This window comes from Misgurnus anguillicaudatus, chromosome 19 (assembly GCF_027580225.2).
Source record: "Misgurnus anguillicaudatus chromosome 19, ASM2758022v2, whole genome shotgun sequence".
Taxonomy (NCBI): domain Eukaryota; kingdom Metazoa; phylum Chordata; class Actinopteri; order Cypriniformes; family Cobitidae; genus Misgurnus; species Misgurnus anguillicaudatus.
Window position 1 is genome coordinate 22,182,403 of NC_073355.2, and position 12,153 is coordinate 22,194,555.

General features: G+C 37.0%; 1 protein-coding gene across 4 annotated transcripts in view; it reads right to left on the bottom strand.

The window, feature by feature from the left end:
• Positions 1–12,153, bottom strand: part of LOC129433880 (syntaxin-binding protein 4) — a 50,208-nt gene that overhangs the window by 2,773 nt on the left and 35,282 nt on the right. For all 4 annotated transcript variants that reach the window (XM_055192619.2, XM_055192601.2, XM_055192610.2 and 1 more), the window contains 9 exons: positions 9,012–9,108; positions 6,937–7,064; positions 5,342–5,434; positions 5,129–5,194; positions 4,741–4,929; positions 4,504–4,620; positions 2,016–2,065; positions 1,456–1,586; positions 1,220–1,277 (listed from right to left, as the gene is read on the bottom strand). In XM_055192619.2, coding sequence (XP_055048594.2) covers positions 1,220–1,277; positions 1,456–1,586; positions 2,016–2,065; positions 4,504–4,620; positions 4,741–4,929; positions 5,129–5,194; positions 5,342–5,434; positions 6,937–7,064; positions 9,012–9,108 — 929 coding nt within the window. The remainder of the gene's footprint in view (positions 1–1,219; positions 1,278–1,455; positions 1,587–2,015; positions 2,066–4,503; positions 4,621–4,740; positions 4,930–5,128; positions 5,195–5,341; positions 5,435–6,936; positions 7,065–9,011; positions 9,109–12,153) is intronic.

Below are 12,153 nucleotides of genomic sequence, written 5' to 3' on the forward strand. Positions count from 1 at the left end.
CCTTACATGGAAGTCGCCATTTTGTTTATACAGAAGCCCTTAACCGACAAACTTTTTTTACTAAGTTGTCTCCATGGTTGTCCGGTGGCGGCTACCGTAGCTTCTCTATGCATTTCGGTGAACGGTGGACTAAAATGTTGGTTGCTATTTGCAACCTCACCACTAGATGTACTATAATGTACACACTGCACCTTTAAAGCAATGAAACACTGTGAAAAAAGTGCTATAGAAATAAATGTGACTTGATCTAATTTGAATGTTTTAAATAAAAAGTGTCTGCCAAATGCATAATGCTTATGTGAATGCACAAATGCTAATGTAACTGATTCTCACTCAACACTAGGTCTCAATGCATGAATACAATATAGCCGTTTCCCAATGTCAAGGATACTTCCTTGGCAGGGCTAGTGCTTACAAGTCACTTCCTTTAGAGGCTAGGCGAGGCTCCTCTAGGCATTCGGAGAACACGTTAAATGGAACAGGCTAGCAAGTGCACGTCATTGCGTGATTGAAAGGTCACCTTTAAGGTGTGCTTTCGGTGCTGCGCGCATAGGATTGTGGTTGATTTAGCGCGCGAAGGATACACATATGGATCCTTTCCAGTATATGGGATATTTCTCGAACGAAGGACTCAGACCTTGGCTGAAATTTCGAGGATCCTCGACATTGGAACAGTCCTTCGACGGACGTCAATGACGTAGCATCCTCGAAATTCTGGCTTCTGAGGATCCTTCCTTGACATTGAGAAACGAGCAATATATCTGGGCTCTGTCTATGGACATATTTGGCCTAAAACCTTGTGTGTGAACGTTTTCATGAATCAATAAGCATACAGTTTTGAACAAATTCATTCTGCACATACCATACCACGTGCAAAGAACAGAACAATGAAGATTTATTGCAATAAATTGGCAGTCTATGAACATAATATTATTAAGTGATCAAAGAAAGGAAATCATTTACAATCCACAAAATTTCTCAGAGTGCCAAAATTGTACATTGTGCACCAAGATTAAAAATGAATCATGTGATACCTGCATTAATGTTTTTCAAATCTCCTTGTCAAACTGTGTTAACTGAGAGACTTTGCAAGAGCAGCAGTTATAGCAAGGACCTTTGTGACAGTAAAATGAACATCTGGCCAAAGCTAAACACAGCTGACAGCAGCGGTGAAGAAAAATGCTGATTGTTTTATAACCCAACAATAATATTTACTCACTCTGAATCACAGTCGTCTCCGGAGTTCATGCCGCTTTCCTCTGAATACTGCGGTGATGCTGCAAAACATGAAATAACATTGCTGATGTCTTGATGAAACAAGATCAAATGAGCTCATTACAATCGAAAGGGCAGAAACTGTGATGAGGTGAACGGAAACAAGCTTCGAACAAGTTACTAGCAAGCGCTTATCATCTAGCTAGCATACATTACATCATGTAGTTCATTCCCACTTACTGTGATCCTCAGTGCAAAGTGAGCAGACACCATCCACAAGCTCTTTGGCCTTTGCTGCGAGCTGGCAGGCGGGGTCAGGGATGGGGGAGGGCGTGTCTGGGGTGTCATTTGCCAGGGATGCTCTTGTGCTCCTGTAGGATGAAGAGGTTATGGTATGTGACCATAGACCACACAGGTATATTTGTAGCAAAAGTCAAAAATACATTGTATGGGTCAAAATGATCAATTTTTCTATTTATGCCAAAAATCATTATGTAAAGATCTTGTTCCATGAAGTAAATATATAATTGTGAGTGAATACAGTTGCTACTTAATTTGGACAACTGTAAAGGTGATTTTCTCACTATTTTCATTTTTTTGCACCCTCAGATTCCAGATCTTCAAATAGTTGTACTATCCTAACAAACCATACATCAATGGAAACCTGATTTACTTAGATGATGCATAAATCTCAATTTCAGAAAATTGACCCTTATGACTTGCATGGTTTTGTGGTCCAGGGTCACATATGAGATCAATTTAGAAGCATTACTGATAAATGTTTGCATTGAGAAACTCACCCATTTTCTATCCCGAACAAGTTGCTGTTGGTGAGAACTTTGTGGACATTCTGTGGAAAGAGTTTCAAACTTTTAACACTTGTTTAAATCGAAAAAGGCAGTCTATACGGTTGTCCGAAAATGTTTTTTTGGATACTTAAAGATAGGCTTTAATGTATTAATGATGCTGCATTAGATAACTTTATTGACAGATAACTGGAAGTTAATCTGATGAATTACACCTGTGGTTACTAAAAACCTGTGTGAGCTTGATGGTAGCTGACGTCACACATCTACTAAAAATGACGGTTGATTAAAGGTGCAGTGTGTGAATTTTAGCGGTATCTAGTGGTGAGGTTGCGAATTGCAACCAACAGCTCAGTTCACTGCTCACCCCTTGTTTTTGAAATGCATAGAGAAGCTACGGTAACCGCCACCAGACAAACATGTCATCTTCGGAGACAACTTAATAAAAAAGGTTGTCCGTTAAGGGCTTCTGTAGAAACATGGTGGCACAAAATGGCGACTCCAGGTAAGGAGACCCTCTGTATGTAGATCAAAATGTCTTATTCTAAGGTAATAAACACATAACGGTTCATTATGAAAGGTCTTTATACACCCCTGATAATATAGTTTTGTATATTATTTTGCAATTCTGTCAAGAGATCCTTCTAAGAATTACACACTGCACCTTTAAATATTAAGTATGTAATGCAACACTTTTAAATGCAAATACTTTCTGCTACCATTTTATATTGAAGATTAAAAAAGCAGTAATGTAAAGTGCTTTTTAACTCAACTTTTTGTTCAAATTTACTACCCTTTCGGGTTGTTCGTGGATGAAAATATCCACTAAATTAAATGGCTGTAAAAATGTATCGAATTAATATTGTTTCATTTTTTTTGCATAAATCTGTTAATCAACCTTAGTACTGATCAAAACTGATCACACAAAGGCACACACACACACACACACACACACACACACAGACACACACACACACACACACACACACACACACACACACACACACACACACACACACACACACACACACACAGACTCTAATATGCTGTTATACTCCATATAACTCTATGTACAAGCCAGAAATTAAGCTCTGTTTTTACACATTTTACCCCTTGGGAAAATGAAAAACCACCAACAATCAAAAATGCATGATAAAAAGGTGTCATGGCTCTGCAATAAAAAAAAATATTGTTATAATGGTCAATGGGGCAAAAACATAATTGAACAATAAATGAGGGAGAAAAATAAAAACTGATGCTGCACAAAAACTAAAAATGGATCAAAGCCAATGTTTTTTCTAATCTTTGACAAGCCCAAGGCTGTGAAAAATCCGGTCCACAATCACTTTTATATTGAAAATCTGTCATTATGTTTGGTTTTTCCCCCAAATCAGTGACACCACTTATGAACTTGGCAATTAAAGTATTTATAGTATACACAGTTTGCCCACTGTGTATTGTTGAGTTTTTGCAAAATTTTCAAAGCATTTTCTCAAAATATGTGTCAATATAAGATTTGTCACCAAAAATCGTAACATTTGCTGAAACACAGAGAAATTGTGGCCAAATTAAAACTCAATCATCCCGATCAACACATAAGGGTTAAATGGGGGGGGGGGGGTCTAAAGCTATTTGTAGCATTCTGACACTGTTAAAGAGTTGGATTCCTCATGCTAAGAAAAGGTAAAGTGTCAAAAAAGCAATTGGACGTGTGAAGGAGTTCGTACAGGTTTCGGAACGTTTTTTTCAAAAATGAAACATAACAATCATGCTTTATTTCTTTTATGGGCAATTACAGTGCAGGAAGTACAGTGGAAGTCCTTATATGGGCACTTCAACCAGAATAGTGCACGCACACACCAACCAAGAGCGGACACAAAATCAACATTGCCAAAGAAGTGTGTTGTTGTTTGTGATGGAAATGTAAGCTTGTTGAGCTTCCCAAAGAATCCAGCCTTATGGAAACAATGGATATAGTTTGTTTAGAGAATAGAATAGTTTACCAAAACTAAGTTACTGTGTTAATCTTTTTCACATTGTCTAGGTTTATAGAAGCACTGGGGACCCAATTATAGCTCTTAAACATGGAAAAAGTCAGATTTTCATGATATGTCCCATTAAAAGATGCAATCCATAGGTTTTGCCTCTCTATCGCCATCTCGGTTCAAAACGTAAAATTGCATGAAACTTTACATACTTTACATTGTTGTTGTTGTTGTTGTTTTTTAGGGGGGGGGGGGCATTTTGCCTTTATTTAAAGTGTAAGGAGAGGAAGGTATAGGTCGAAAGTGCATCTGCCCCATATGTCGGAGCACTGCCCACAACACCACAGACTTTAGGTATTTATCTTTATTTCGCAAAATCAGACTCAAATTATAAATAATTTAATAAAAGCTAACCATTGTTTAGTCAGGTAAGTTTGCCGATTTGTAAAAAATTTTAACCAAAAAAGATTGCAGTTTCAGTCTAAACAGGGCTTTACCTGGGCAAACCCAAGGAGCTTCTTGTTGGATATCTCCAGGTGTTTCCTGGTCAGTTCAGATTTTCTCAGTTGGCTGTCAATGATGGCAAGCCTCCTGTTCAGATCCATTACATCCTCCTGTGCAGAAAACACCATTTAAAACAGGTTGATTTCTATACATGTACTGCACCTGCACACTACATTTCATTCCATTGCATCTTGCTAACTTGGTACATTAATACATGCTAAAAGGTTTACTTTGGTAGCGCCCAGACTCCTTTGTTTCTTTCCGGCCAACTGGTTCTTCAGATCTTTGATTTCAGCTTCCAGGAGCTGAATGACTTCCTCGTAGTCCTGTTCAGCACTGTTAGTCTGTCTCTGAACGGCCTCGGCTACCTGCAGCTTACTCTTCAAAGACTTGTTCTCCTCTACCGTGGCAGTGGCCGCCTGTTTCATCCACACACACACAAAAATCAACAAATAAACATGAGTGAAAACATAAATTCATATACAGTTATATATCATATTTCTTTATGAAAGGGGCTTTACATGTTTAATTATGCACATTTTTAATATTTTATTTTTTATGCCCAATTTGTAGCTTTTTAGGATCGGCCACAGCTAACGTATTATCTGCAGGTTTTACCTCAGCCGTCTTCTGCAGTTCCTCCTCCAAAGTCTTCTTACTGTCTTCTGTGTCTTTTAATAACACCTGTAAGCATTGCACTAAACGTTAAGGTCACAAGGACTTTTGGTGCAGATGTTCTGCTCTGTCCTGCAGAATTTTCTAGACAGTCAACGATGAAACACTTTCACAATGCGGCTGGTAATCCGGTTACATTTCAGCTCTGTTGCTCACCTTGAGCTGCTTCATTTGAATTTGAAGTTGTTTGACTTCAGTCTGAAACTCCTCCAGCTCTTCACTGCTGTAGCTGCACTCGGACTCATAGGTCTGAAATAGAGAACAAGACAAATGCAAATGCAACGTTTCATAAAAATGTTAATAGCAGAATACTTCATATTAACTCACCTAAAGGATTATTAGGAACATGTGTTCAATTTCACATTAATGCAATTATCTAATCAACCCATCACGTGGCAGTTGCTTCAATGCATTTAGGGGTGTGGTCCTGGTCAAGACAATCTCCTGAACTCCAAACTGAATCTCAGAATGGGAAAGAAAGGTGATTTAAGCAATTCTGAGTTTGGCATGGTTGCTGCTGCCAGACGGGCCGGCCTGAGTATTTCACAATCTGCTCAGTTACTGGGATTTTCACGCACAACCATTTCTAGGGTTTACAAAGAATGGTGTGAAAAGAGAAAAACATCCAGTATGCGGCAGTCCTGTTGGCGAAAATGCCTTGTTGATGCTAGAGGTCAGAAGAGAATGGGCCGAGTGATTCAAGCTGATAGAAGAGCAACTTTGACTGAAATAATGACTCGTTACAACCGAGGTATGCAGCAAAGCATTTGTGAAGCCACAACACGCACAACCTTGAGGCGGATGGGCTACAACAGCAGAAGACCCCACCGGAAACCACGCATCTCCACTACAAATAGGAAAAAGAGGCTACAATTTGCATGAGCTCACCAAAATTGGATAGTTGAAGACTGGAAAAATGTTGCCTGGTCTGATGAGTCTCGATTTCTGTTGAGATATTCAGATGGTAGAGTCAGAATTTGGCGTAAACAGAATGATTAAATGGATCCATTATGCCTTGTTACCACTGTGCAGGCTGCTGGTGGTGGTGTAATGGTGTGGGGGATGTTTTCTTGGCACACTTTAGGCCCCTTAGTGACAATTGGGCATCGTTTAAATGCCACGGCCTACCTGAGCATTGTTTCTGACCATGTCCATCCCTTTATGACCACCTTCCTCTGATGGCTACTTCCAGCAGGATAATGCACCATGTCACAAAGCTCAAATCATTTCAAATTGGTTTCTTGAACATGACAATGAGTTCACTGTACTAAAATGGCCCCCACAGTTACCAGATCTCAACCCAATAGAGCATCTTGGGATGTGGTGCAACAGGAGCTTCGTGCTCTGGATGTGCATCCCACAACTGCAAGATGCTATCCTATCAATATGGGCCAACATTTCTAAAGAATGCTTTCAGCACCTTGTTGAATCAATGCCACGTAGAATTAAGGCAGTTCTGAAGGTGAAAGGTGGTCAAACACAGTATTAGTATGGTGTTCCTAATAATCCTTTAGGTGAGTGTATATCGACGTTTTCAAAAATGCACAGGATTCAGAACAGTCTGATTCTGACAATCAAAGTTTTTTAAGCACTTTGATAACTTTCCTGAGAGGCAGAAAAGCTCCTATTAAGTATGCAGAGTAAATCTCCTAACTAAAATGAAGTCTCAATTTGAAGAGGTTGTGTGAGGATTCGGCAGCAGTTTAAGTCGTGCATTTCATTACTACTGTAAATCCTGCAGTTCTACTTACTGGGGAGTGAAAGGCAGAAGTGTCCATCAAACTAGCTGCTTCTTGATAGGAGAACATAAAGGGTCCTTGTCCTAGTCCCGCCTCCTCCAGCTTCTCTTGGTAAACATTGCGGGTGGCTTCCACAAAGTCTTAGCAGGGAAGTCATAGTATAGCACAATTAATACAATAGGTATGTAATATATGGGGATTATACAGAGAATTCAAAACTTTTTATACGGAGGTGATTTTAGGTCACATTTGCTTGTTGAGGAAAGGAAGATTTCTGCATTTCATATAAACTCATCTCCTGTCACCCAGCTAAGCCTATCACGAAAACTGCAGGAGAGAGCGCGTCCAGAGGGAATGTTTGTTTATGTTTATGTGCACTTGCTCTGTGTTTGCATAGCTGATACAGGAATAGGAATACAGACAGAAATCAAGACAGCTCCATCTCAAACGCTTTGATCACGATTTGCTATGCTGCCATTTTCCTACTGAGGATGTTCACAGGTGGGGAACAACTTTTCATTTTGAGAAGCCAAGTAAAATACTTCGCTTTCTAAATTTGTACTAAACACAAAATGTTGTCTTGCCCTGACACTTCCATCACATTTTTTTGTTCTGTGTTTAAGGTATAAGCTTAAGCTTAACATGAATATGAATTTTAAATTACTCTTTTAGGAAGTAATTTATGTTATTTCTACTAGTACTGATCTTCCTTTTGCAGTTTTTGCTCTCACAATATTAGGGGAGGGGGGCAAAACTAAAATTGTTCAGAAAAACTTAATTTTAAAAGATAATGTTTTAGACAGAGATATATTTTAGCTGTGGTCAATAACTCACAAGTGTAGTCTATCAATACAAGGTGGAATTTTGAACAAATGTAAAAACGACTTCAGTATAATTTCACTTTAAACATAAGTAGTGAATTGTTACTTTTGACAGCAGGGATAAAGTAACACAACAAAACAAGATAGATGTCTTACAGTTGTTTTTAGGAAATATACATGACTATGACCTCGTTCATATGTAACCGCAAACATATTTTGTAATTTATCTTTGTAAAAAATAATGAAATTACATTTTCATTTAATATTTCAACCAACAATACAAACTTAAATTGTTGCAAATAAAAAAATTTTCAACAGTTTGAACACTATGAAAATGAAATTAAATCAAATTAGAATAATATACATTTTCAACATATACAACAGTATTAGCAGCGGAACAAAAGTAACAACTGGGAACTCCTGACATTTAAACAAAATTGACTTTTATTTTTAAAAAGTCAGAGAAGTAAAACTTTAGGATGTGTTAGGTCAGTGGTTCTCTAACTTTTTCAGCGTGTGGCCCCCATTGTATATGGTGCATTCCTTCGCGGCCCCCCCAAAGAAAATTTATGACAAAAAGCAGTTCTAAAACGTAGCATTTTAATTAAACAAAACATTAAATTATACAAAGTAGTGCTGTTGGTTTGTAGCCTTATTTTTTTTTTAGGTTTAATTACACAGAATTCATGATAAATTAATGTATTTTATAAAATGTTGTTAAACTGGGGACCCCCTGGCACCATCTCGCGCCCCCCAGTTTACGAACCACTGTGTTAGAGCACTAAAAAACCTGTATATTGATCATGAAACGAGAAACACAACGCATCATAAGAAAAAAAATACTGCTTTTGGAATTTACTTATCATCGTTGAAAACACCTTTCTGGATCTACACGCGGAAAACGGTGAGTAAATAACGTGATATTTGTCAGCTCTGTCAAGGGTTGCGTGCTATAAATGCGGCCACAGTTTGGAATGCAAATGTTATCAGGGCTCAGAGAAAATCGCTTTGTTAATTTCATCTCGCATAACTTTCGCCCCGGTTCTCCCTACTGTTAATAAATATATAAACTACATATAAAAAACATGAATAAAAGATCCAATCTTGGGACAAACGTAAATTATAAATCAATTGTAAGTCATCACTACAGTGCATGCTGGAAAGTATGGTATTGCAATGGTGGTTTAAAAAACATAATTTGTAACATAACAAACGTTACTAACATGACCCTGACACTACACAAATATGTGAAATATGTGGCTATACCTCCATATGAGACTGTCCCCTGAGGGTCTGTAGTCAAACTCTCTCTCAACTCCCGCCCCTTCTCTTCAGTAACATCTAGACCCAGATAAGACAGAGCCTGCAAAAGGATCAAAGTTATGTTAGACCTCTATACACAAGAGGGCAGTGTGGTAACAGAAGCACCATGAAGTCCAATCCTTTGGTCCATACACTCTAGAAAGAGTACAGAAGCTGTCACTGGGGCGGTAGTGGTACCCTTTCAAAAAGTACATTTTGGTACCTAAAGGGTGCATATTAGTACCTCAAAGATACATATTAGTACAAAATGTATACATATCTGCACCTAAATGGTACATACAGTATAAGAAGCTTTTTAAAGGGTACGGTCCCAGTGATAGCTTTTGTACCTTTTTTCTGACAGTTTATGCTGCCCTATAAAGGCTAAGTGCAGTAACTACGCAAACACTGAAACCGAGACAATGCCCTTAAAGTTTTTTACACCAGCAGGTCAAACATGTTACTGCAATTTTGGCACACACGATTCTTTGAAATGGGCAAAATTAAACCAGGAGACTTTGTCACAAGACAGAACAGATCTCACAAAGCCCATTTTAACCCTTTAGGGCAGTATGGATGACTAGTTATTTTAAAGTTATGATTTATCTTCTGATGTCATTCATTCCATATCTGGATGGTCTTATGTTCCCTATAACACAATGTACTACAGTTCATAGTGTCTGCAAAGCTCCAAACTTCAAACACACTGTGTAAAAAAAATTGCATAAACATTTTTCTTGTTCAGCAAAAAAAGGTCCTGATGTACTCTGAGTGAAAACTATTTCAAACCAATTCTGGCCAAATCAAATGGGTTTGATGGTTTGATGATAAACTTTTAGAAAAACCTTTTTTGGTCATAACAATGATGTAATAAAAGGGTGTGACCTAGAGCCCCACTGACTTTTGAACCAAACATCATCTTTTGAACCAGTTAATTTCTTTATTATCCGGTCAAAATTCTGTCAAATTTCTACTCTGAAACACCCCCAAAAATTGTCCCGCAAGTATTTCAGGGCCTTAAATATGAATAATACATGTAAATAATAATTTCAAATTTTGGGGGTAAACTGTAATTTTAAGAAATTAATATGCAGTGCAATAAACAGTATGAAGGCACTCCATCACAGTCAACTTTGAATCTTCTTAAATACCTGTTTGTTTACAATATAGGTGCACTGTCCCTTTAGTCTACATTTAAGTGCTCTCGTCCATTGAGACCTAATCCTATTAATGGGCTGGTAGATTAGGGTCAACACCAGGATCAGCAGGATTAAATTAAATCTCTGCTAAACAACTGCACCATAACAAAGAGCACAGACAAAAACAGAGATCTGGGAGGAAAACAGTCATCTTTAACTGGGATATAGGCTGCTTTAAAAGTCACTGGTACAGATTACAATGGGATTACAACCTTTTGAACTTCCCTTATGCTTTTAAGAACCTCTGGGTTTAATCTTGTCATTAACTCTTTCCCCGCAGTTATCTCGACAAATTAAGAAAAAAACATTTGCATTAAAAAAACGTGTTCCTGATGAGTTTACATTAATCTGCAATATGGGATTATCCACTAGATGGCCAATTTATAAGAAAACTGAAGCCATTATTTACTAATTTTAAACTCTGTGTATGTTTTGATAATCGTTCTGAATCTGATCTCTAACAAAATTCCTTCACAAAAATGGAATTATTTCAGCTTTTGTTTTGTTTTTTAAGAAAAATACCCATATTTAAGAGTTTATAAGAAGAGAAAAAATATAGATAGGATGAAATGTTTTTCCCCATATTGTTTGTTTGTTTAAAAGCAGAGGGTCTGTTCTTACATTTGATATATTTGTATGTTTGGGTGATTCTCACGAAACCATTGAAACACCACGGCACTAATGATTGTAGCTTTAAAATGTGTAATATAGTAACATTAAAAAGCATCAGAATTAACAAATACTGTGTTCTACCTTGCACAATGTGTGATTTCAACATAAGAATTTATAATTGGAAATTTTATCTCATTTTCTGCTGAAATTCTCATTACCGCAATGTGTCCGGCTGTGTTTGAACATGCGTTGTGTTGTAATTTAATCAAATTAACACAAAAATATTAAGAAAAAAAATAAATGGATGTTTTGCTAGACTACTTTAGAGCAGAAAAAATATTTACTGAATATTCATGTATAATAATATTGAAGAAAAATTAGGAAAATGATGTGTCCATGCCTGATGTTCTCATCCTCCGCAACACTTTTTGAGAACAGTTTAAGCACACATACAGAATTTTAATAAAGTTTGATTTTGAGTGACCAAGCACATCGACCAGTTACTTCAAGATGGCTACCAGGTAAGATCATTTTTTTACAGTTAATTTGAAATATTGTCTTGTCAGAATGCTTACACGACATTTTGATTATCATTACCGCAACAGATGCTTATTAAATGTTAATTTAATTAATAGAAGCATAATACTTTGATTTTAAATGCATGTGCAGAATCTCCAAATTATGTTCTTTCAGGTTTGTCATGTCATTTTGAAAATATGTCAGTGTTGATGATTTCTGACTGTTGCGGTAATGAGATTTTTTAGGACAGATTTTTTAAATTATGTTACAAAAAGTGTTAAATGATAAGTAAAAGTTTTTAAATTAATGTTCCCATTTACTCCAGACTTTGTTTTTCAATGTCTGGTGGGAAAAAAAGTAAATTTAAGCAACTTTTACATTTTTATGCTTGACATTTTTAAAACCAAGTTTTCGTGAGAATCACCCGTTTATATATTTTTAGAAGAAAATTTTCTTGGAAGGCATTTTGTGAAACTTTTGTGAAAATCACAAAAAAATGCTGGAGGGCAACTTTTCAAAAAATGGCTGGCGGGTAATGAGTTAAGCCCTCTTCTTCCAATGCTGTAAATAGTCATTAAGCATCTAAAATTATATTTATTTCTATGTTTTCTGAGAGGTGTACTCTCCTAAATGCTAAATCTAATACAAAGATGCGTGAATCCACATATGCGGGTGATTCTCACAAAATCCAGACTTAGAAGGTGTCAGAATTTTTAAAAAGCCCTTAAAGCCATTTTTTGCACATATAAGATTAAGGTCTGAGCTTACTATAACCA